General features: G+C 37.3%; 1 protein-coding gene across 1 annotated transcript; it reads left to right on the top strand.

The window, feature by feature from the left end:
- Positions 1–1,309: 1,309 nt before the first annotated feature.
- On the top strand, positions 1,310–23,988 carry LOC145780557 (IQ motif and SEC7 domain-containing protein 1-like). Its single transcript, XM_082592184.1, has 15 exons — positions 1,310–1,494; positions 2,571–2,677; positions 4,283–4,449; positions 6,856–7,424; positions 8,627–8,866; positions 9,951–10,118; positions 10,321–10,482; positions 14,195–14,309; positions 14,775–14,949; positions 15,146–15,255; positions 15,709–15,864; positions 16,499–16,598; positions 17,375–17,527; positions 17,987–18,094; positions 18,662–23,988. Exons 1-15 carry the CDS (start codon positions 1,310–1,312, stop codon positions 18,976–18,978), a joined length of 2,832 nt encoding a protein of 943 aa, XP_082448310.1. The 3' UTR covers positions 18,979–23,988.
- Positions 23,989–24,149: the final 161 nt, after the last annotated feature.

The raw sequence follows: 24,149 nt of genomic DNA, 5'->3' as shown, positions 1-24,149 counted from the left end.
TTTTAACGCAAGGCCAGTTGCCAAGATTGGCAGAATAAAACTTTCTGATTGTTGTTGCCAGGAAATTATTCGATCCACTAGGTGCATTTGAATGAAGAGTAATCCTGAAATGTATTGCTCAAGTGTATACCTTGAAACCCAAACCAGCGTCGCATGATCTTGAGTCGGGCGCTTTATCGCTGAGCTAATGGGTATTACAGTATAATATTTATTTCAGGTTAAGAATTGCTAGCCTAAAATGACAGGAAATAAAGTTATTTGTAGTAACAGACATCAATAAAATGCTATGCTCTTGCAGTGGCACATAGAGGAGGCATTTGGGATGAGTTTCTGGAAGCTTGGTTATGTTGGAAGTTTTTATAAAGTAGAAGCTAACTTTAGTGACCTCATAAAATCTTTTGCTTCTTTCCTCTCTCAATTCAATGTCTATCGTACCAACGATTTTGATTCTTGACAAAAATCAAACCAGTGATTGATCACTGGTAACAAATCAAAAGTTTTAAAAGAAATGATGCAATTTGAAAATTGAGTAAACTTTTCAGGTCAGTAGTATCTGGTAATCTAGAACAGCCTTTGCATTGTTGCCAAAAGAATAAATGAGTGTAGAGGCCTTTTATTGTTAAAAAAATCTTCATGTGCATATGCAGTTATGAACATGAAATTTCGTCATGTTAAATGTCAATTTACCTAATGTAAAAGTAAACGATTAGTAAACATTAGGTAATTGTTGGTTGTATGGTGAAAGTACTTTCATGATTCTTTCCTTGCTGGTTTTTTCATCTTCAGCGAAACATGAGGGCCCCACTTCTACAATTTATCAGCTGCTACTGCATGTTAGCTGATGTAAGTGTTAAAGCATTATAGGGCTCTCACAGAAATACATTTCCAAAAATGTAGCTTTCATAGCTCTCTTACCTAAAAAGGTTCACAACCTCTGAAATAGGCTAGTTTTTTGCGGAATGGCCCGTTTCGGTGAGTCCGATTCGGTGAGTCCGATCCCTTAATGGGGAATTTTTTAATTTTTTTTTTTAAATTATTGGGTACCGTAGCCTAATTATCATTGTCATTTTAGGGTTAGGGGTTAGAGGTTAGGAACTCACCGAATCAGACTCACCGAATCGGACTCACCGAATAGTTGCAAACCCAATTTTTTGGTGCTTCTGTTTGGATGTTGTCATATTAGAAACAAAAATTTCAAAAACTAAACGGATTGTTATTAAAAATGTGAAATATTTCATTAGGTTGTGCCAATAATCTACCTTACCATTGTTGAATTAATCATCATGAAAATGTGAATTTCCCAAACAACATGGAAGAGTGTGAGAGCAGCAAAGCCCAATATCTTCTATCTGAGCTAACGATTGTTATTGAAGAACAAGATGCAATAATTTTGCAGCAAGCTTCTCAGATTACTGACTTGCAAGCAGAAGTTAGAAACTTAACCAAAACTCGCGGTGTGCTTTTGGAAAAACTATCTCAGTTGGAAAAACATGCGTAAGTTGCAATATGTTTTCACATTGCATGCAATCATTACTGTACAGTACATAATTTGAATAAATGTGGATCATATGCAGTATGCACTGCAGTTTAGCATAACTTCTACATTACTAAATTGCCTTTTTAGGAAAAGATAAAAGAAAATGTCTTATATTATTTAAACAAGTGGATTTTTTAACATTTAATATTTTATTAATATATATGTTAAAACTGTATGTGTGATTTTATTTGACATTATTTAATAATCATTAATGCATAAATCAGGGTTTGAAGAAAAAGTTTTGCAGTGTTTTATGCAATAGGTTTAAATATCTTTCTGTTTTATAAAACATGCTTACGGTACACAATTACACATCTATTTAGCACGTATTGTATATATTGCATGCATACATTACATACTTTTTAAATTGTTTCTGCTGTGAAGGATGTGATAAATTTATGTGTAATTTTTAATAATGGTCCATCACCGTTACTCACGTTGTGCGAAAGTAGCAGATTACATGGAAAAGACATGACTTCCTATACTGCTAAACTGTGTGATCTTAAAATAAAATCGAGTTTTGGATAAACTTAAAATATTGCAAGTTTGGATGCAAGCATTTTCTCCAGCATGTGCATTGTGCACTTATATCTAATAAGAACCTTCTGATGATCCATTTTGGTGAAACAGGCTGTCAAGGGTTTAGATAGTATAATAATAACTATATTTGATTTTATATCTAAATGCCAATGCATTTCATAAGGAAGAACAGTTTGGTGTTTATTGTACTTTTGTCACTTTTTATTTTATGTTATTAGTTGTTGATATTTTGTTAGAAACTTTTTTTTTGTGCCAATACATACTACATGGAAACTCAATCCTGCAAATTACGGTGTTTGCTTGATGGGATTGTTCGGACAATTATATATCTTGTGCAGTATTTCCAACATAAATTCCTTTTTTTGGAGAATACGTTTTTATGCAACCAACACCATGAATAACAATTGAATTTTTTCGTGAACGTGGTTCATGCCTTCATGTTAGTACACATGATATGTTTACTGTTTATTTTCATCACGTTTTTTTCTTGTAGATCTGAGAATCGCTCCAGCCATAAAAAACGTCATCGAAAAAAGAGCAGCTCGTTCCGAAGCAAAGAAACGTCTTTGACAAATCGTCACGAAACTAGCAATGGCCCAGGTCATTTTTTGTTGATTTATTCTCAACTCATGGATCATTAAATAGTCGCTTGTGAACCAAGAACTAAAACTGTCACCATCATGCTGCTGTTATGGAGTACTTGATTTTGTAACTTCAAAACAGCAAGACGTTTTAAACAGTGACTATTTTTTATCACTTTTTGCAACCTTTTTCAGACTCCAAAGCAGACGTTTTTTACATTGATTTCAACGTCTACAGACATTGGTTCAATGTGAAAATACTTTGCTATATGGGGATTGTCACCCTGACTCAGTCCTTTTTACTTGCTTTGGTTTTAAATCCGTTTTTGTTTTCACATTAATAATAATGTTATGGTTTTATTTATTGCCGCTCTACAACAGCCATGGTCTTTTAGCGACATCGCTCATTTGAAATTTTATATACATCAGCTTTAAAATGTCATCACATTATTACCCAATTTATTCTTACTGCGTTATGCAAGAAAGCACACAGTCGGTAGGTTTACCGTTTTTAAAGTTTTCGGTTTGACTCCACCTGATATCGATCTCAGGTCAAGGCGAAACCACTCGGCCACTGACCTGTTCTTTTTCACATTGATTCAACGTCTGCAGACGTTGGGTGAACAATGTGAAAATGAAAGATTTTGCAAGGTGGGACACAACACAAAAATGCTGCACCAGTTAAATTGAGAGAGCACATTTTTGTTCCACCAAGCGTGGACGTCGCTATACTGTCGTGACATCTAAACTGGAAGCCAAACGCTAGGCCTCATCTTGCACGGCAAACAAGATTGTCACATTGACGGCTTTAACGCCAGATTTTAGAAATTTGACTTTTTTAATACATTTTCAGATTAAAATATGGCACGGTCGCCACATCTTAGGCTATGGTACTAATCATGCTGTTGACAAAATCAGCCCAAGATCCAAGTTTATGGAAAGCATCATCAAGATTCGGGAAAAGTTGTTTTTCAAACCTGATGTTTTGTTAATAAGCTACTACGCATTGATAAAACAGAGTTTTTTGAACTATTTACAATGTTAAAAAAATTAAAAAAAAAAACGCCAAAACTATATCAAAATGCCAAAGCAGCCTGCCAAGCAAAAAAAAGAAACTACCAATATGGCAATTTCGTTTGCCGTGCTAGGTGAGGCTTAGCGTTTGGCTTCCAGTCCAGATGCTATTATAGCGACGTACACGCACCAAGAATTGGAATTTTGCATAATTGGTTAGAAATGTGCACTTTAATCAGTTCTTCCATGGTGTTGTTTGGTTCTCAGTTCTGATTTCATGAAACCAAAGCGTACAAGACAATATCCGAAGCCTCGTTTATCACATTGTCGATAAAGCGATTACATGAAATATCATGCTTCGATTGGTCCTAATTATCAGAAACGTATTCTAACAAGAATTGAAATGGCAATGTTCCACGCTTCATGTGCTATTCTTGTAAAACCATCACCAACACGTAATAGTAATTTTCTTTAAAAAAAGAACTCAATTTTTTTAGTCTTATTTCAGATCTGTTGCTGCTTACGGTAGTCGCGTTAACTTGATTGATTCATTCGTCGCATCGTTTCTATCTTTGCTTTAAATTTTCCAAAATGCTCATTTTAGACGCAGTTGACGATATGGAAACCAAAAGTCACGAACGCTTTGGTTCTGCTGTTGTTGAAAGGTCAGGCAGTTTTCAGCGGAAACACTTGGAAGAGAACGATGCAAGGTTGAGCCTGGGCGATGACTACGAATTAAGTTCGGACATTCGAGACCGACAAGTCGAAGTTATCAGGGTAAGAGGAGAATGACATTTTTTTATTTGGGGTTTTTAATGTGTCATTTTGTTGCCTTTTTCGATGCACCATATTACTTCATTGAAGTTGGAAAAATGATTTGAAAGAAGGATTGCATTGTCAATTTAAGGTACAGCGTTGAAAGTGTAAACTTATGCACAGTCTAGTTTTGGCAAAGAGTAGTAGCAAAGAGTTTCTGTGAAGATTTTTTTTTTTATAAAGGAATTGATCTTAGGTAACACCTATCCGTCCTTTAAGCGATTTTCGGTATTTGAATGAAAAGGGTTTTACGAAAATGCAACATTTAAATCGAAGTTTATATTTGTTGCATCATTGTTACTGTTAAACTTTACACTATGGTTTTCGCTACATAAATCTTGAGAGGGCAACACTGATTGTTTTAAATTCAGCTGGCAGCTGCTTCAATTTCTGCCGTATGGTTGTTGTAACGGCGTACTCTACTTTGCACAAGACGTTTGTCATAGGAAATGTTACGGAATTCTACCGTTATCGAACTTAACAGGATAGAAAAACCACTTGTGGAAGTGTTATTTCTGTCTTGCATTTAGCTATTGTTGAATTGCAATACATAGTTCAATGATAAAATGGAAAGGTATTTGCGTCCTTGCAACTATTCTGATCAAAGAATCCTATTGTACCAATGTTTTGATTCTAAATTTGGTTTCGATTTGCATACGCTGCATTATACAACTCAAACCGCTATGACTCAATCTCATACATACAAAACCTTTATGTGCAAGCCGACTGAAGTGGCTAACGAAGTGCACCATCAATCTGTAAATCGGTTCTTTTTTTTCGTTGAATCAACGCAAAACAGGACTGATTTGCTCCCTGGGATTGCAACAACCGTAGCAGTATTTTGGTTCGTATGCTAAGTTGGTAGTTTCCTTGTTGGTTTTGGCACCAGAAGTGGAATTGAAGTTCAATCGCACCTGTGACAGGTAACCGTGATTTGTGCCACGGTCAAATACGTCAGTGCACTGTGTTGGCAACATTCTTTCACACCTTAAATATAGCTAAAACAGATATAAAAAGACTGCTATAGCCTCTGGAACACACATATCCTGCCGCACAGTCACGGTAAACAGCACGGTTGTGGAGAGGTAGATTGTCAGTTATCATTGAGTAACAGGTTGAGAAACATGGTGATATCTTCCTAATATTTGTTTTCCTTGTACTGATTTGTAAAAAAAAAGACAAAAGCTTTTTCTAACTCACCGAACACAGAAAGCTTCAACTACAGAATGACTTGTAAGAACGCCGTAGCATAAACTTCAGCTGTATTGTCTTGTTGAACAGAAAGCGTGTATTTTAGTAGTTTTAAGCAGGTGTATAGCAATTTAGTCCAATCATTGTTGTGACGTATCGTATTAACAATGCAGCTGTTATCTCCTAGCCATGTCTTCTAGTATTCATCTTCGAGGTATGAGATATTCATGAAGGTTATTCTGCTGTTTTTTCGATCTTGCTGGTCGTTTTAATATGTAAATTTTGTGTAGACAAAACAACTGAATGCATTATAAATAATTATCGATAGTCGTCAGTTTATATTAGTTGATTGACAGTTGTATTGATATCTGAATTTATAAAAATGTTTAAAAAGATTTAATTCTCACGACAAGTCATTAGAATCCGTGTTGCCCAGAAGCCTCATTTCCTTGTTATTAAATGGAATTTTAAGCAGACCGTAGCATTTTCGGCATGTTCTTTGTCTTTAGACGGTGCCAACAGCTCGTTTGTGCTACCCAGAAGCAAGTGGTAGCTTTTTTCACCATATTGCACACCATATTGCACACAGGTCCCATAGATCTTCTGTATCGTTTCATTATATTGGTAAAATAGGATAGTTACTGGTGTTTTAAGTGTCAGTTAGCCTTTTAGTGCTACATTTTTGGAAAAGGAAGCAGTTGCCTCACCTGCGCGCAATTGAAGGAAAAACTTCAACGCATGTGAGCTACGAAAGTATATGTACTGTATTTGTCCAAAGCCTCGGACGACCTGTTTCGCTAGATATGAGGCTTAATTCCGGGACTAAATAAAAAGGTTATAGAGCGTTTGTCCCAATTTCAAATGACTATCGGAAACTATTGCTCAATCAGATGTTGCGTTTTCTTGCTTTGAAAGAGAGCATGGACCAGTAGGAGCCAGTTTTAGCAACTATTAGAAAAAAGCCTTGTGAATTTCTATGAAACATTGGTACAGTAGCAATTTAAAGCTTACACTCATATTCATTTAAAACTCGAAACATGACTTTACGTGGCATACTATTTGTTTGATCTATAAAGATCTTGATATTTTTTGATTGCCAGTATATTTACTTCCTTTTGTACATAAATCACAGCATATACTTTTATGTTTCGTTTAATTGTGGTACATTTGTTGCAGAAATTCTATGGAGGTGCTGCCAATTGTGAACACGCTGCACGAATTATCCAAGAAGCTTACCGCAAATATCGGATGAGAGTCAATTTTAAAAAGATCAGGCATTCAAAGATACGCCGCTTAACTATAGATGCCAACAGCATACAGCTGTCCCACAACGATGTGACTTCGAGTGGTACCCCAAAAGGTGATAAAAATACTGATGAGCATGGCGTTAAAGTGATGGAACTTATATTGGAACATTCATTCAAACAACCAAGTCAACAACAAGTTAATGACATATTCAAGAACAGCGACGGTCACAAAATGACCACAACACAACCGGTCACCCAAGCAGTGTCTTCTAAAAGCAACAACGGAATAGGCGAAGGACTCAACGTCGGTGGATTTTACGATTCCGATAAGCTGCAAAGAAGTGACACTGTGATTCCAAAGACTGCGCGCCCTCCAACTACAGAAGCCACCACACGGAACTCAGCTCCTCCAAGCCAGGACGAATTGGTGGCTCGTATATTAGCTGATGCATCCCCAACTGCTTTGCAGTTTGTTTCAACCAGAAGAAAGAGACATGGGTAAGCGACTTTGTACGGGGCGTATTCTATCATTCGAAGACAAAACTTTGTGTTACGGTAACTATTAAGGTGTCCTTAAATTGGCTATCGTAGTCGTTTTGTCTTGCAGCAATCAAGCTAGGATGTGGTAACGGTAGTAATAATCTTTTTCCAAGGAACAGCATTTTTTATTGAAAATTAAATCCACTTCAATGCATGCCGGTTTTAAACTGACCGTGCCCTCCGTGCCAGCATCTAGCACTGTTTAACGATGGCAGAATTACGCATAAATTGGTTATTGCCACAACATTTCGGATTACCAGAATTAGTTTTGAAGTCATGATTTTTTAAAACAATTTTGATGCCTCGTTTTGCAAAGATTACAGTTTCGGCTATGCTACATGCAGCTCAGTATTTTACTGTCGCTGTAGAATAGATTTTAATGACGTAGTTTGACTGACCGCAGCTCAATTATTTTGAGCTTCCGTTGTTTAAAAGTACAGCATCATGGCATGCAGTACACTAAACTCTACCCTCTGTATATTGTCATAGCTTCCTGTAGAGTTTTACCAGATGTCAGCAAAAGCCTATTGCTCATAAAATTGTAGCAGTATCGGACAAAATGGCGTATCGCAACTTTACCTTTCAAAGGTTATTTCTTGCTACAGCATACAGTATAAGAACAAGCTGTTTATTTTCGTTTTCTAAGTACAACCACTTATACAAATATCGACTGAATTAAAATGAAAACATTATTTTGTAACAATATTTTGTCTGGTATCATATTTGCTTTTGAAGCTCGCTTGGTTGAACAGCTATGCAGTAGTTTTAGGGTATTGAAAAGTTAAGAATTTTAAAAGTGTACCGAAAATAAATTTCCAAAAGTCAACACGTTCGTTAAAAGTTAAAACACTAATGAAGCTCATATGAAACACAAGTTCAAGCGTGAAGTAATTATGAATTAAAGCGGTTTTTACTGAAAGCTTTTGTGGTGCAAACTAAAACTGAATACACATACACATATTTGTGTTGACATTTATTGACATTGCATATCAATAAAAAGCATCCATCTTGGCGTTTTAAAGTTCATTCTCATTTAACGATTTAGTGAAGCTTGACGATATACTGTACATTGCTATTTGCGGATTTACCATCCAAAAGCTTTTAAAATGACGTTTTCCGCTTGAAGTAGGAAATTGCTTTATTTGGTGCTTTTTGTTCAGGTATGAAACTGTGGTTCTGCCTGCACAGCTTTCGGCTACCCCAGAAAACCCATCTGCGCATGCAGAAACACCCACTGTGCAACTGAGAAAACCCTCGCAACCCAACAACTTTTCAACCCAATCCCGCAATAGTGACGGCGAAGGGAGAAACCGGAGAGTGTCACCTGTGTGGCTCAGAACGAACTCAGAGCTCAGTTTGACCAGCAACGACAACGAAGCTGACAAGGAGAGCGTGAAAAGGTAACACTCTTGCGAAAGGCAAATTGGCTTAACTACCGAAAATGAATGTAAACTTTTGAACTTAACCATGGTTTTTGGTTGTGTGTAGAAGAAGTTTTTTAACTGTTAATTTTCATTTCTGGATAAGAACGTCTAATCTTGGTTGGAAGATTTGCTCTGGCCAATGGGAAATGATTGTGCTACTGCCTTAGTTTATGATGTATTGTAGATGAAGCAAATGACAATCATTTTTCTCTCAGATGATGGGATACCCTGCCTCAAGAGGCCTAAACATTTCCATTTTTGCCAGGATCACCCATTTTTGACCTATTGGGTCGTGATCCTGAGGGTGGAAGCCTTAGCCCCAAACAACAAATCAACCGGTTTTTACATTTGATTTAACGTCTGCACTCTGCAGACGTTGATTCAATGAAATAAAAAGTGGTTGATTTGCTGTCTGGGACCGTATTAGAAAAATGTGTTTGAATAAAACATAATTTTTGTGGAAAAATAAGCTGTCCTTTGTTAATCATTTTTTCCGAAATTGGCATCTTTTGTTTTGATTGGGTCATATTTCTCAATCTTGCACTCGTTGTTGCAATTGTTTTTGACTTCGTGAACTTTCAGCCACTATAGTAGCCTACGGGCAAATTATTGCTTAGTCATAATTCTAATTCAGAATTATTGAATTTGTTGTGGTGATAGTGCAGTAGCAAGAAACAATTTCTATAGGTCACTTATCAGCTTATCGCATACCTGTCGAATTATAAACACTTGCGAAGTTGTTTATGTTTAAATGAAACCTCACTGAGTTTGGTCTTGTGCTTGAAAAACTTTGATACTGGACTTAGTGGCTTGACATTATTAGTATGATATTAACTCAATTATCTTGTGTGTGCATCTTTTGCTGTTTCTTCCGAGTCAGAAAATTAGTTCTTTTTGGTACTAATTTAACAGCTACAGACGTTGAATCAATGTAAGAAGAACTGGTTTTGTTAGCTGGGAATATCTCGCCTTTTTGTGGCAAAGTGATCCAGTATGAAACATGCAAAATCTTCTGTAGCACTTACCGAGTTTCGTCGCCAATCAGCGCTTTTCTTTGCAGCTCGGACACCGCAAGCATATGCAGCGAGATGTCATCAAGCATAGTAAACGGAACGAGCGGGTACCAGCGCAAAAGCACTTTTAGCGTCCATAGCAGCCTGATTGGTGACGTCAGCAATGACGTCATGCGAAAACGGTTGTACAGAATTGGCCTCAACTTATTCAACAAGTAAGTTGGTCTGAAACCGTTTTACAAGTCCACTTGTTCAGGATGTTTGACAGTTCCCATCCAATTTACTGCGTCAGCTAAATTTTTGACATTTCAAACTAGAATTTTGGTTTTTTTAAGTTTTTTTGCACAAGTGATTCACACAGGCTGTTGGCTCGAAGGACAAATCATAAAAAAATTAATGATGTAACGCTTTTTGCAGAAAGCCAAGTAAGGGCCTCGCCTTTCTGATTGAGCATGGGTTTGTACTCAACACACCGCCTACTGTTGCTGGCTTCCTTCTGAACAGAAAAGGACTAAGCAGACAAATGGTCGGCGAATACTTAGGAAACACTCAGAAGGTTTTCAATCAAGAGGTTTTAGAGTAAGTTTTATCTCATTTTTGTTGCTAATATTAAAACTTTAGAAAACGTCATCACAAAAGCGTTGCAAATCTTTGTTCTCAATTGTCTTGCTTTTTTCCGGATTCTGCAATCTGTATTTTTTTTCTATTTTCTTAAAATCGTGCAACCTATAAAGTAATTTTAATTTGCTTGCTGCAAATCCACCAATGAGACGTCGAAATCGGAAATGACATCAGATTCTTCTCTTAAAAATGGGCCAATCACATCGTTTTCGGCATTTTGATCTCTTGTCTATCCTGATCACATGCCTTCGCGGTGTGTATGCTTGTTAAACGTTATTTGTACCTTTTTTCTTCTAAAACCACAATTGCCTGTCTGTACGTGTTTCAATTTTGATCTAGCCGTTACTTCCTTGTTGATTAAGCTTGTTTTCATTAGAATCTGAGTCAATGCAAGGCAAATGCACAAGCGTTCATGATTTCCTAGAGGTGAAATGTATATGATTTTGCCTGAGTATCACAGACGCATAAATACATTCACACTAACATTGAACCTGATAAATGTTTGATAGAACGTTTGCGATCTTTTGCCACAAGCCATGACACCACGCCACACTACACGATTTAATATTGTGTCGATTTCATACAAAAACTAAGAAATCAATCAAGCGTTTGCGGCTTGGAGCCTTAATTAAAAACCTAGATGTTTATCAATAAACATGTAGTTTTACTCATTTTTTAAATTAATTTAGTTGTTTAACTTAATTCAGTTGTTGAAATTGAAGACCTGAGTTGAAGAGCTACTTAAGTCGAAAATACGACTTTTGAGATAAAGCAAGTTAAAGTTCTTTCAACTTTGTTCAATTTTTTGTTTCTACGCGAATACCAGCGTGTGGTATGCGAAATTAAGTCGTTTTTTAATCAAATTTTGCGGGGGGACAGGCATTGACCGCCCATCATACAAAACATTTTTGGTGGTAACTCAATATCCTCAAAATGTGACTGCAGTAGTTCTACAACTCAGGTCTTCAATTGCTCTTTGTGCTTTCTCTAAAACTATAGGTCTAAAAATTAAACGTAAATTTCTCAATTGTTGTTCCGCCAGTGTATTCCCATTCGTTGCTTTTAAGGATTGTTTGAATAGTTGTACTCAACCCGTCGCTTAGTCAAACAATGCTAGAACAACTTAGGAATTAAGTACCTGTTTTGTAAGCACTAGGTCATGTGCATTTTTTATTTACTCTTGAGTTTACCGAAGCATTTGCTATCATCAGTATCTTGGTGGAGCATCAAGGGCGTGGGCTTTTCGTGACTCCGTTTCTAAATATGTCGAATAATTTCTCGATGTTGTTGATTTATCAGCTTGACAGAAATGGAGTTTTTGCTTTGATAAGCAGTTTGTGGGCACCATTATTTCTTCCAGTTGGCTCGCACGTTATACAAAGCGTAGGGTTAAGTGGTGTTTTGCTGAATCAGGTTGAAATACGAAAGTTGCATTGAGATATTCATGCATCCACACCGACACCGTGGCCATAAGAAACCTTTCATCGAGTAAGGATTTCTACGTGTGAAGCAGGACAGTGCGAAACAAATGTATTTCGTTTCGACGCTAATGACATCCTTCGACGCGTGCAGCATTACGATTCAATCAAAACAATGTCAAACACAAATAATAACTCACAATATCAGTACGCAGTTTGCAGGCTGTTGAAAAAACGACCTTCTTTTATCCTTATTTGCTCAACAGGTACACTACTGGTCCACGTTGTAGATCTTTTCTCTTGTTCACGTTATTGGACGTTTGATCAAACAAGTTATGGCGTTTTCAACATTTGTTATCTCTGGATTAACGCCAGTGAAGGAGTAATTTAATAACCTCTGCTACTGTTAGTCCTTCTACCGAGCTTTTCGCATTTCCTCTCAGGTTGATCAGGCTCAAGTTTTCAAAGCAACAAACGAACTCTTGTGCTATCGAGCCAGTGAAAATGTACCTTTTAAAATAACTTTGAATGCAAATTTGGCAACTTTTTATTCCTATGTGGTTCTTCAAGGTTGTTATTTATTTACGCCACTAGCAAAAACCGGCCTTTTGCATTGTTTTATTGTTTGTAGACGTTGAACCATGGCAAGAAAGAAGTTTTGCCTTGATGAATAATTACTTTATATTTAATATTTATTTACTCAAATAAGTTTCACATCATAACAAGGTTTGCTTTTTCCAAAACACATCGCATCTCTGATAAGGCTTAGAAGGTTGAAGCAGGGGCTCTGTCTGCAGTTATTCTTCACAATTATTTTCTCGCATTCTTTTGGTATTATAAATATCGAAATATCACTAAACTGCAGCTTAGACCTACATTATGTTATATAATCCTTTATATACGTTATTGATATCTGGAGATCATTCGCATCAGTAGATATGGAACAAGGTTTTTGCTTTGGATTATGTTCGCAAACCGATGGGCGTGTTTTCTAAGCTTTGCTTTGCTTGATGTGGTGCTGTAGTGTACAGCTCACGGACTCTTTTCCTGCTACCTACATACATTATGTTCATTCAAGGTTCAGCTATAATAAATATATTCAACACAACTCAGTTATATTAATTGTTTATTATAGTTGGTACTTTAGGATTTGAACATTATGGAAAGTTATCATTTAAGTCATGTGGTCTCCGATTCCGCTATTGATTATTCGGTGCTTGAAAAATACAGCGCTGGTTATTCAACCAATGGAATTCGCAAACTACCTTGGATTGAAATTTGACGTTGTTGCTACATAAATGACCAACCTTTCGCTCAGTGCATTTGCTCATCTCTGTTGCACACATGCAGCAAAAGTTGTCATTTTGTAGGATTTTGCTGACGATATAGCACCGGAAGTATTTGGTTGGTTGGGTGGGCGACAAAACATTCAAGATTTTACTAGATTTTGTCGTTTAAAATTCGATGTCATCGATGCAACGTGAAACTCTTTGACGTTATGATTTGTAATGCGTTGGTTGTAATATTGTGTTTAGTGGCATTTTCAAACTCGTAAGCAATCGAGTCCATTTTTTTTATTAAAAGTTATTTTACGAGCTGTTTTGCCGCAAAGCCGAAAAAACGCTCAGACAATGTTGGTAAAAGAAAACTTTTGTTATGTGAGAATGCAACTGCTTTGTGCTAAAGGAAGATGATTTCTCATGTATCGAGGCATGCTTCGTTTGCGTTCCATTCAATGCCCAAAGAAATGAATTTATTTGTGTGTTGTCACTTGTCAGACATTCGAGCTGGAACAAGGTCGAATCGAAACCTTGGCGTTGACAATTCTTGAAGCTATTGTTCAAGTTTAATTTTCTTATGGGCAATTGTTTTGGCTCAGACTCTCGCCTCAATTGGTTTGCTTGTTTCCTGTTGATCACGTAGCGGTCACGGTTAGCCGCTTATTCGTGAACGATCACAAACGTCACATGTTCACGATTGTGACATTTCTTGGATGCAGGCTGGTTCAATCCAATGGCTTCACCTCAACTGTAGGAATATTGTTTTGATCTGCGGGCGAACTGTAAAGTTTGTGCTTTCCTTTAATAGTAATGCCCACTTTAAACTTTGACGCCCAACTTTCACTTACTTTCTACTCTCTTTCTATTTTTAATGATTTGTTATGATGTTTTTTAATTACTGGTTTCAATAAAATCCTGACAGTTGTCTTTGCCGGAGTCTTTATTTTAATCAACCGATATTGATTTCTTCAGCTCCGTTTGTGAACTGATGGATTTCAGCGGTTTAGAGTTGGATGAAGCGCTGCGCACCTTTCAAGCGCAGATAAAAGTTCAAGGAGAGGCTCAAAAAGTTGAACGCCTGGTTGAGGTATGCTGTTGCTGCAACACATTTTTGCCATTGGTTTGACTGTTCGTTGTTAACGTTTCTATTTTCTCTAATTTGGTTTTGTCTCTCACTTGTTATTTTTCCACAATCAACAAACGCAGTGAGTTCCAGTTAGAAAAGGTTGCCTTTTTGCATTGCTTCAACGGCAACGCCACCAATCGTTATAAAGTGATATAAAAAAAAGCAACATTTTATGGCTGGAATGCTGCAAATGTTTGGTTTATTTTTCAAAGATGCATCAGTGAATCATAACTTGACGATAAAATTTTATTCTTTTTTAATACCAATGTTCTCATGTTGCTTCTAAATACAATGCCGGTTTTTTTTCTTCTGAATAACACCTGAATTCAGTCTTTCATCTTCGATTCCATGGCACCCGTTATTACCAATCCAGTTTTATTCAAACTGACCTACCTCTTGCTAACTTGACTGGTCGTTATTTGACAGGCTTTTTCACAAAGATACTGCACTTGCAATCCAAAGCTGATTGAAAGCTTGCAGAATCCCGACTCTATATTTGTCCTTGCTTTCGCCATCATCATGTTAAACACTGACCTTCATTCCCCCAACATGAAGCACGAGAAAAGAATGACGGAGTCAGCTTTTATAAAGAACTTGAGAGGTTAGAATTTTGTGTTGATGTAACGTTGGAAGAAAATTAGTTAGTGTCAAACATGATTCAGCCTTGAATGTCGGAATATCAGTGGCTGATGGGTAAAATTTCAAAACACACATCAAAATTTACTTTTTCTATCAAGATTGTCTTTAAGTTTTAAATAACAATGCAAGTTTTTTATCACCATCTTTTGTTACTCCAGGGGTGGACAACGGAGAAGACCTGAGTGAACTGCTGTTGAAGAATATATTTAATCGCATACGAGACCGGGAGCTTATAACACTGGACGACCACATGACACAAGTAGTGCAGGTGGCTGCGGTTTTCTGCAATAGTTTTACTAAAGCTTTGGAAATCACTTTGTTCATACTGGTTGGGATTGGTTAATAAATGGATTTCTCCATTGAAGAGATAAATACATCGAATATCTTTACGTTTTTTAGAAACTGGTTGAAATACTTAGCGATTAGATTTTTGAATGATTAATATGAGACTTGCGATTATTTCTACTGCTTGGATAATAAACCTATGGACTAATAATGCCTTTTGGGCTGACTTCTTGAAAAGCAAAGATATAGATGCTCTCCATTCATGGACGTAGTGCAAGATATTCGTAAGTATTTATAAAAAAAAAGTATTTTCTTTGTATTAAGATATGCTATGGAATAGGGAATTCTACGTTGTACAATGGAATTTCGAATCCCATAGCCTGCCCTGTCGTTTAAACCTTGCAAAGGATTTAAACGTGTTATCTTGTTTGAACAGGTAGAAAACAGCATAGTCGGCAAGAAGCCGGTGCTGGCCGTACCTCATCGCCGATTGGTGTGTTACTGCCGACTGTTCCAAGTTAACGACCCGATCAAACCACAGAAGCTTGGCTCGCACCAGAGAGAGGTTTTCTTGTTCAACGACATGATCTTGGTAGGTTTAAAGGTGTAGTTGAACAATGAAACCGTGAAATTAACCAAGTTTTGACATTATTTTTACGTCGTAAAACAATTTTATGTTATAAAGTGGATCAAATTTTAAAAAAATAACAAGAAGTACTCGTTTTAATAGTGTCAGATCACGCAGTAAGTTTACATTCGGTTCAGAAATGCTTACGAATATCCGTCCAGACCTCATGGATACGTTTTAATCATTTTCCAATCTAACGTAGGGTGAAGATTTAAAATGCCAAGTCACATTTCGATCGATGTAAAGTTAGCAGTAAGAAGTTTTTCAAAATAAATTTTAAATTTTTATTTTTGAAAAGAGAGTCAAAGTCCGCTTTTCACTGGCATGTACATTGTACAATGTACATTGCACGGAAGTATGTACTTGTAGTACTACTTGTCCGAATACTTGAAGCCGTTTTTTCATAAGTACAAAATACATGTTGATAGCTCTAGCAAACACGGCCACAAAAGACAATTTCTTTGCCTCACAGTAAGTTTTCCCTTTCGCTTCTTGATATCTTGCAAACCACTTCGGTTTAACCGTCTACGTCTGAATTGTTGTCCCGACAAACCAAGGATTCGAGCGTGATTCAGATCTAATGTTCTGCTGTGTTCAGGTCACGAAGATCCTGCAGAAGAAGAAGACAGGAACGACCTACTCATACAGGCAGTCTTTCTCTCTTCATGGGATGACGGTGATAACGTTTGAAAGCACTAGTGAGTGATTTTTTATTTTTAGCTTAGCCGTCGCTGGTTCCAAATGGCGAAATCCACTGTTTTTTTACGCCAGTCAATATGTCTGAAGTTGACTTCGTGTGAAAAGGGCGGGTTCTTATAGCTGGCATTGGTGGTATTTATGTGCTGGTGGCTTTTTGAACAGCCGACGGCTTTGCAATACAAGCAAGCTTATGTGCAGAATAGAAACTTTTGGTTTTCGGTTATTTCCTTGTTCGATGTGACGTACAATAAGGAAATGAAAGTTACTCAAGCGTGGCAATGACGTCTCCAATGATTCAGTGGGCGACCGGCAACCAGCCAGCAAATCGGTCCTTTTATATTGATTCAACGTCTGCAGATGTTGAATCAATGTAACAAGAACTGCTTTCACAAGAACAAGAACATAACAAGAATTTAACAAGAAGCTCAACCAAATCATTGATCTGAAGCTTACAGACCTTGTATATATGTACCATAGACGAATGAACATAAGAGTTGCCAAACATGGTCTTTGATATACATTTGCCTGAACCCTCAAAAGTGTATTATTTGAAACTGGAAAATTAAGTTTTTGTATAAAGCCAAATACAAAATTTTGTTTTGTAACAAAAGCATGCTGGCTTATGCAAAATCCCAAACAGATCTTCTGTGGAAATCTGTCCCATATTTTTGAACCGTGCCGAAAAATTCCCAGTCCGATAATTACAACTCCAATGCTCTATATTTGGATGCCACTAGTTGTGCATACCGCAGCAACATCAGCAATCTTTCATCAGGTTTCTCTCACGGCGTTCGCTTGATCAATGCCATGGACAGCAAAGTGTTGCTAACCTTCAACGCACCAAACGATCACGACATGAACAAGTTTGTGAACGACGTGAAAGAAAGCATCGCTGAGGTCCAGCAGATGGAAGCCTTGAGGATTGGAGGTAGGTTGAAACTTGAAGCCTCTCAGTGTGAACCAAAGTGTCATTTTCTGCAGAATCTCGCAACCGCAAAAATTCTTTTTATGAGTCAACTTGTTAGATATATCTGAAGTAAAACCAAAACTATACTAATGTAAAGCCGCCACTACTTTTGTAACTAAAAAATTCCTTTTCGAAAAGCATGATACAACCTCTGTTCCGATCTCTCGATGTTATTGAGGATGAAAAGTTACACAAGTCTTCTTCACTTAGGATGCAATCGAACGGTTAAACAAAGCAAGTAAATAAAATCAGCCAGATTCGGAAACTTGTGTAGTGAGTTGATATGTTTGGGGGTTGCAAGGGCCTAGTTGTTGGAAGATCACTTTTGGGGAAACCCTTTGTTGGATTTCAATAAATTTTAAGTTTGAGAAAGATCTTTAGCGCCGAATTGATCCAATGAACAACGTCGTCTTCGTTTAGCTGAATTGGAAAAAGCTCAATCTCCTGTCGAAGTGAGATCGAACAACAACTTTCTGTCGGTGGAAGCCAAGAAAATGTCGACATCAATGACGAACCTTAGCGAATCCGGTGAGTCTCTTGGCCAGAAAATTACTCCTTTTTCGTGTTGATTCAACGTCTGTAAACGATAAATTAATGCAAAAAGGATTGATTTTATGACATTCTATGACGTGGTTATCTATCTAATGAAGAATCACAAAAACTCTTGCGTCAATAATCCAGCAATTGAAAGTTGCCATTTCTACATTAGTTTGCTTTCTCTTGACGTTGAAAATATATAGAAACGGTAACTTTTGCTGACTGGGATACTTCGTCTAGTGTTGTGATGTCGGGTTAACACTTCTCCACAATTTTTTAGAAGCGGAAAAGCTGAAATTTGTGTGTATCTTTATTTAATGACAACATAGATTGTTTCACAAAACGTATTGCTCTGCATTCATCTTTGCTTCGAACTCTATACTGATTACAGCTGAAAGCGCATAAACGATTCCCCGCAGAGCTTACTGTGTTGAAACAAGCGTTGTCTGACTATTCTTGTTAAACCATTCTAGCAAACTGGCCTGAAATTTTACACGGTGCGAAAGTTCCAATTGCCAACAGTTATCATAATAAAAGCTTCAATTTTTATTTTCACAGGTTTTACCACTCAGCCCATTGATTCAAGACCAACATCGATGATTGGATTAAGCTCAAACTTCAACAACAACAATAATAATAATAATAAAAACGTTGAAATCGTACACCTCTGTACCGATTTCGAGAAGTCCCTATCTGTGGAGGACAAGCCGTTGAAGTCACTCACTCGTAATAGACCGCGAAGTCCAGGGATCGGGTCGTTTTTTGGGAGCGCTACCAAGTGGAGTGCGTTGAAACGCGGCACAAAGCTCAGTGTTATACCGACGTCTGCTAAATCACTACATGACGTCACGCATCTAACTTTGCACGAAGTGTGACTCACTGCCAGCAATTTTTTTCAACTGATAACGCAGCTACAAGCTATTCCTGCCACTGCTCCAAATATTTACAGCCAACAAAACTTCGTCTTTTGGACATCGCTAGGCATTGAAATGATGCAAGAAGAACAAATTTTGCTTGCTGGTTTAGCACGTCAAGTTAGCGTTGTGCGTAGAGCTACCCAAAGAAAAACCCATTCAAGAAATCAAATGTCAGACAATTATAAGACAGTGAAATTTCGCACATCATACCGCGCCTAGATTCCACTGGTAACTCAAATTACTTTTTGTGTCATTTTTTTCACCATCACTGACGATAGCTTCGATGATTAGTCCTAAGTTGTCGCCCAGACAGCAATTTAGCCCATTTTTACATTGATTCAACATCTGCAGACGTTAAAAAGGACTGAATATAAAAAGGACTGATTTGCTAGCTGGATGTAATGAAAGGCAGTGACACCTACCGTGCGCCTGATTAAGCGAGGGCGTTCAGATTTTGAAACAATCATCTGTTTCCGCGTAGTATATCTTCAGCAATGCGTTATTTATATGGGAGTACGTTTCATATTTACGTACTGCTACACTTCCACTGTCCACTTAAAAACAACAATCACATCACTTAAACGCATTAGCGCTCCAGCAAGGCTATTTTAGACGATAATTTTTATCTTTTTAGCTCGGTCATCATCATCCACTTGTCCCATCTTTATTAGGTGAAGCCTGGCGTTTGTCCACGCTAGCAGGGGTTCCTTAGTTTTTATAGCCCCTTCTTCATGCTTCCCGATTGTTGTTGGTTCTATCGGGTTTTTTTGCACTGTTGTCTTCTCTCACTAACTCTAGCCATCTCTTTGGTTTCTTCCTCTGGACAGATATATTTTTTATCTCAGATATATTTTGAGAAATTCACGGATGCTTTCAACTTGTGTCTCTCGGGTTGCTTTCATTTTTAATATTATCTTTTCTTACTTAATAAGAAATGTCAGCACCTATTGTTTTGCCAACAACAAGGACTGCATAGTCTTATGATTTACACTGCATCCAGCTGACAAAAGTTGTCCTCCCAGCTAGTTAAATCAGTGTTTTTATGTTGAGTTAATGTGTATTGTGTATAGACGTTGAATTAATGCAGAAATCACGGATTTGGCTAGCTGTACTTTTTATGATTTTTACGTTTTTATTATCTCGTCACATTCACGTTGTTGTGCCACTTCAGAGGTTGCAACAATAAAAACGCCAACATATCACGCTTGAAAGACAACCTTTTCTTTAGGAAGAATAGCTTGTGGTTTACAGAACACAATTACGTTTTCCAGCTGACTACAAAGCCTGCATCAGGATTATTTTGCTTTGTCGAATGTCGTATTATTGAATCAATATAAAACAATGAAGTCAAGAGTATATCGCGTCACTGTTTTTTATGAAAACTTTTTTTCCGTCTAACTTTTGTTTATTGATTGTTTCGTGTGTTTAGTACGTCCAATCTACATCCAGACAGCAAGATCTGTCAGTTTGTTGTCTGGACATTGCTAGCAACATCAATCTTACTGAAATAGCAAAAAAAAATCAAAATTTTGCTTTTTTTGTGTTTCTGTTATTTAGTTTAAAGTGTTCGATCAAATTTGAAAATTTGGCAAAAATCCGATTCGTGTTCAGTCCCACGCCTCGTCTTTCCAGAACTGAAAGCGACATCGATTTTACATCACTGCTATATTTACCCATCCTTTGTACTTGTTACTCTTATCATCGGTAAAAAATTGCTGCCGTCACGTTGAAACGTCACTCTCATTTATTGCAAAATGTGTTTCTTTTTTTATGACGTAGGATAGGTGGGTTTGTTTGCTCTGTGTCCCGGATGTTCAAAGTTTCGTGAAGAACAATGGAATTCACGTCACATCCGGCAAACAGAAGCTTTTCTTTTGATATTATGATACGCAAATATTGCAAAATTCGTCAGCTAGCTGTTCATCTTTCTTTGTGTCTTACCAATCTCACTTTCACCAGTCTTGTTTAAGTGCAATCACTCAACCGTGACTACAAGTCACCTTGTTTATTCAATCATTTCCCAAACAGCAAAATACGTCATTTTTACACGTCTGCAGACGTTAAATCAATGTAAAAATGACGTATTTTGCTGCTTGGGTATTGTTACCAAGAGCTGTGTCTGTACACTTGTCACCACCCTGCGTTTTTTGTTTTATTATTTTTTTGCTTGCCAACCGACGTATTTCTTCGTTACTTTCTTGTGCTTCATCGTTGTCTGAATGCAAAATGGTGCAATTTTGTGCTGAACGCAAAAGCCGGCTATCCTATTAAAAACAAACAAGTACTGATCTGACAGAGAAACAACGCAATAGAAGATAGTTTTGCGTCGTTTAAGACGATGTAAAAACTAAAACTTTTGTTAATGAAGATGCAATGTGTTTGTGCAAATGTGTCGCTTTCAATCAAACTGACACGAAATGAAATTGAATGCTTTTCTGGAACCTATTTACGTTCCAGTTTTTATTGCTCTGACCCAGCTTTCAATCATTGCTTTACAGGTTTTAAACCGCCAACATGCAACCTTGCTTTTCTGTCAATCAAACATCTATTTTTGTGTCAAACTCTTCTTATTTGACGTCCATCTAACGTCTCCAGGCGTTGCATTTATGTAGAACAAGTCCACTTTTAGGAGTTGATCTCTCTGGTTGCTTGAAGCTTTCAAAGTTGCTTGTCTCTGAATTGTTCTTGCCTGGGGTGGAGGGATGCAAAGTCCCAGACAACACGTCTGCAAACGTTAAATCAATGTAAAAATGACGGATTTTGCTGTCTGGGTTAACATTTCCCAACTTAATAGGCAAGTTGTTTTATAAGTTCAACATAAAGTGATGTTGATTACACGTTTGTTTTAGCTATTTTCCAGCTACTCCAATTGCTGATACCGCCAGTAAACAATTTTCTGTAACTGCAGTGATGATTGTGTCGTCACGTTGAGCTGCTTCCTGACAGCAAAATCGTCATTGATTCAAACGTCATTGATTGACGACGAATCAATGACGATCATTGTCAACGTCATTGATTCAACGTCACGTTGAATCAATGAAAAAATGACGAGTTTTGCCGTCTGTGTTTGCAGTGTTCAAAAGACCCTTGATTATTTTCCATGTATCGATCAATAATACTATAATCTGCATCTTTTGATCACACAACAGTGACACCAAGCTATATGATGCTAAACTTTGTAACCCTGGGTTGCCCGTCGTAACACGTAGACACGATGTAAAAATGCACCATTTGCTGGTTGTCAGTAGCGCATATTTATCAATTTTCTTTTTAGAAAGAATTAACCATAGACTTGATTTTGTAAATATCTTTTTCGTTTAAACCTTCTTCGCCACTCCAGGGGTCGAAGGGCTCTGCCTTTTACCACCCTTGGGCAGTGGCGGTGACGCGGTCTAGATGTTTGGGCAGGTGTCGAGCAGCCATTGAATTGATTCGGCCCGTTGTAGATTCATATACCCAGCAATCAAAGGTCGCTTTTTTGACCAGGTTACACTGTGAACTAGTGGCAAGTCATTGATGATTGACACAAATCATTGAAACTTTTTTAAAATGAATTAATCCAAAGATTGTCATCTATATTGGATTTTGAGAAAGTGACAGTGTGAACATGACTACAATGCGTACCTAGACAGCAAATCAGGCGTCTGCAGACGTTGAATCAGCGTAAAAAACGACTGATTTGCTGTCTGGGTATGATCGTATCAATCGGAATGTTTATACCCAAGAAACAATATTTTTTATTACGTTGATTCAACGTCTGTGGACGCTTTCTTTGGCTGAATTGATGCCAACCACTGCCAAGTGTTACCCTGACCATTGCTATCAAACATGAGCTCAAGCCCTCATCCTAAGTGATCGAAAAGCCAAATTTCAAAGCAAATCTTATTTTTAGATCTTGTTTTGGTCGCAAGAATCGTGCTTTGCGTTCAAGTGAAGCAAATCTTTTCGAGAAATTTCAGTATTTGCGTGTTTCAGTGTAAAATTAGTGTTTGTAAACATTTCTAACGTCTCGGGAGAAAATTGTCATCAGCAATTAACTTTTCGCCTTTTTTCCGACAAAAATTGTAGAAGTAGTGGTGATTTTTCGTCGGAAATCAAATGCGCTTCCAAAACCAAACTAGTAACCAAAATGCTGGGAAAATATGCCACTACAGTCCGCTTTGTTTTTGCCTTTTGAAATCTCTTTTGCTGCCGCAAGTCACTACAATACTTTTAACATTGATTCAACGTCTGCAGGCATTGAATCAGTGTAAAAAAGCTCTGATTTGCCTGTTAGGTTTGGACTGTGGCCTACGAAAATAGATTGGCCTGACACCGTGCACAAGATTTCTGAACCGAAGGTTGAAGTGGATTGCAGATAAAGGTATACCTGGGTTCTACATGTACCTAAAAAGTTTCAAGTGTTTCAGTATACTTTTTCATTTTGAAATTTGAATTTTAGCAAATTAATGGTTGATAAAGTAATACCTGCCAATAAAAACTATTGAATTTATATATAGATGTTCTGTTTGCACATCTTATTTCAAAGATTCCGATGATAAACAAACACTTGAACACAATTCAATGAAAACATTTGAAGCATATATTGGACTCAAGTAACATGCTTATCTGCAATCGACTTCAGCCTTCTGTTTTGAAGGCTTGTGTACGGTGTCTAGGCCGTCTATTTTTGTAGGCCATGGTGTGGACAAATATTTATTCAAACATCGCCATTTATCACATAACTTCATTCATACTGTTCCACATGCATGAAAGACTTCCACAATGTGGAAAGCGATTTCCTTATGCGTGTTGCTAAGTTTCTGATTTCGATGAAAGCTTCTGTCTTTCGAAATGTTTTTAGTCCTAAAACTTTTTTTATGCTGTACTAGGTTGAGTAACTTTCTGATTAAATTTCATCTGCCATCGTTATTTATTTATGCTTTTATCGTGGACTTGGTTACTTGCAATATACGTGTTCTTCTGTGACCTCGTGCATGATTTGAACAAGGAGTGCCATGGCAACCTACACTTGCACAGGACTGCTTGAAACCTGACCTATCCAATGTCAGAAATTAGGTTATATAAAGTGATTAAACTTGATGCCACCATAAGTGTAGAAAATAAGAGCAGGGCCTTAAATACCGAGA

The sequence above is a fragment of the Aplidium turbinatum genome, chromosome 12 (assembly GCF_918807975.1).
Source record: "Aplidium turbinatum chromosome 12, kaAplTurb1.1, whole genome shotgun sequence".
In the NCBI taxonomy this organism is placed as follows: domain Eukaryota; kingdom Metazoa; phylum Chordata; class Ascidiacea; order Aplousobranchia; family Polyclinidae; genus Aplidium; species Aplidium turbinatum.
The sequence above is the reverse complement of the archived record's forward strand: the minus strand, read 5'-3'. Positions and strand labels throughout refer to the sequence as shown.

Bases quoted from the DNA above. Each gene is read 5' to 3' on its own strand.
- LOC145780557 (XM_082592184.1), top strand. From the start codon at position 1,310: ATGGAAGAGTGTGAGAGCAGCAAAGCCCAATATCTTCTATCTGAGCTA. The intron at 15,865-16,498 runs GTAGGTTTAAAG...TGCTGTGTTCAG, and splicing joins TGTTCAACGACATGATCTTG to GTCACGAAGATCCTGCAGAA. The intron at 16,599-17,374 runs GTGAGTGATTTT...ATCTTTCATCAG, and splicing joins GATAACGTTTGAAAGCACTA to GTTTCTCTCACGGCGTTCGC.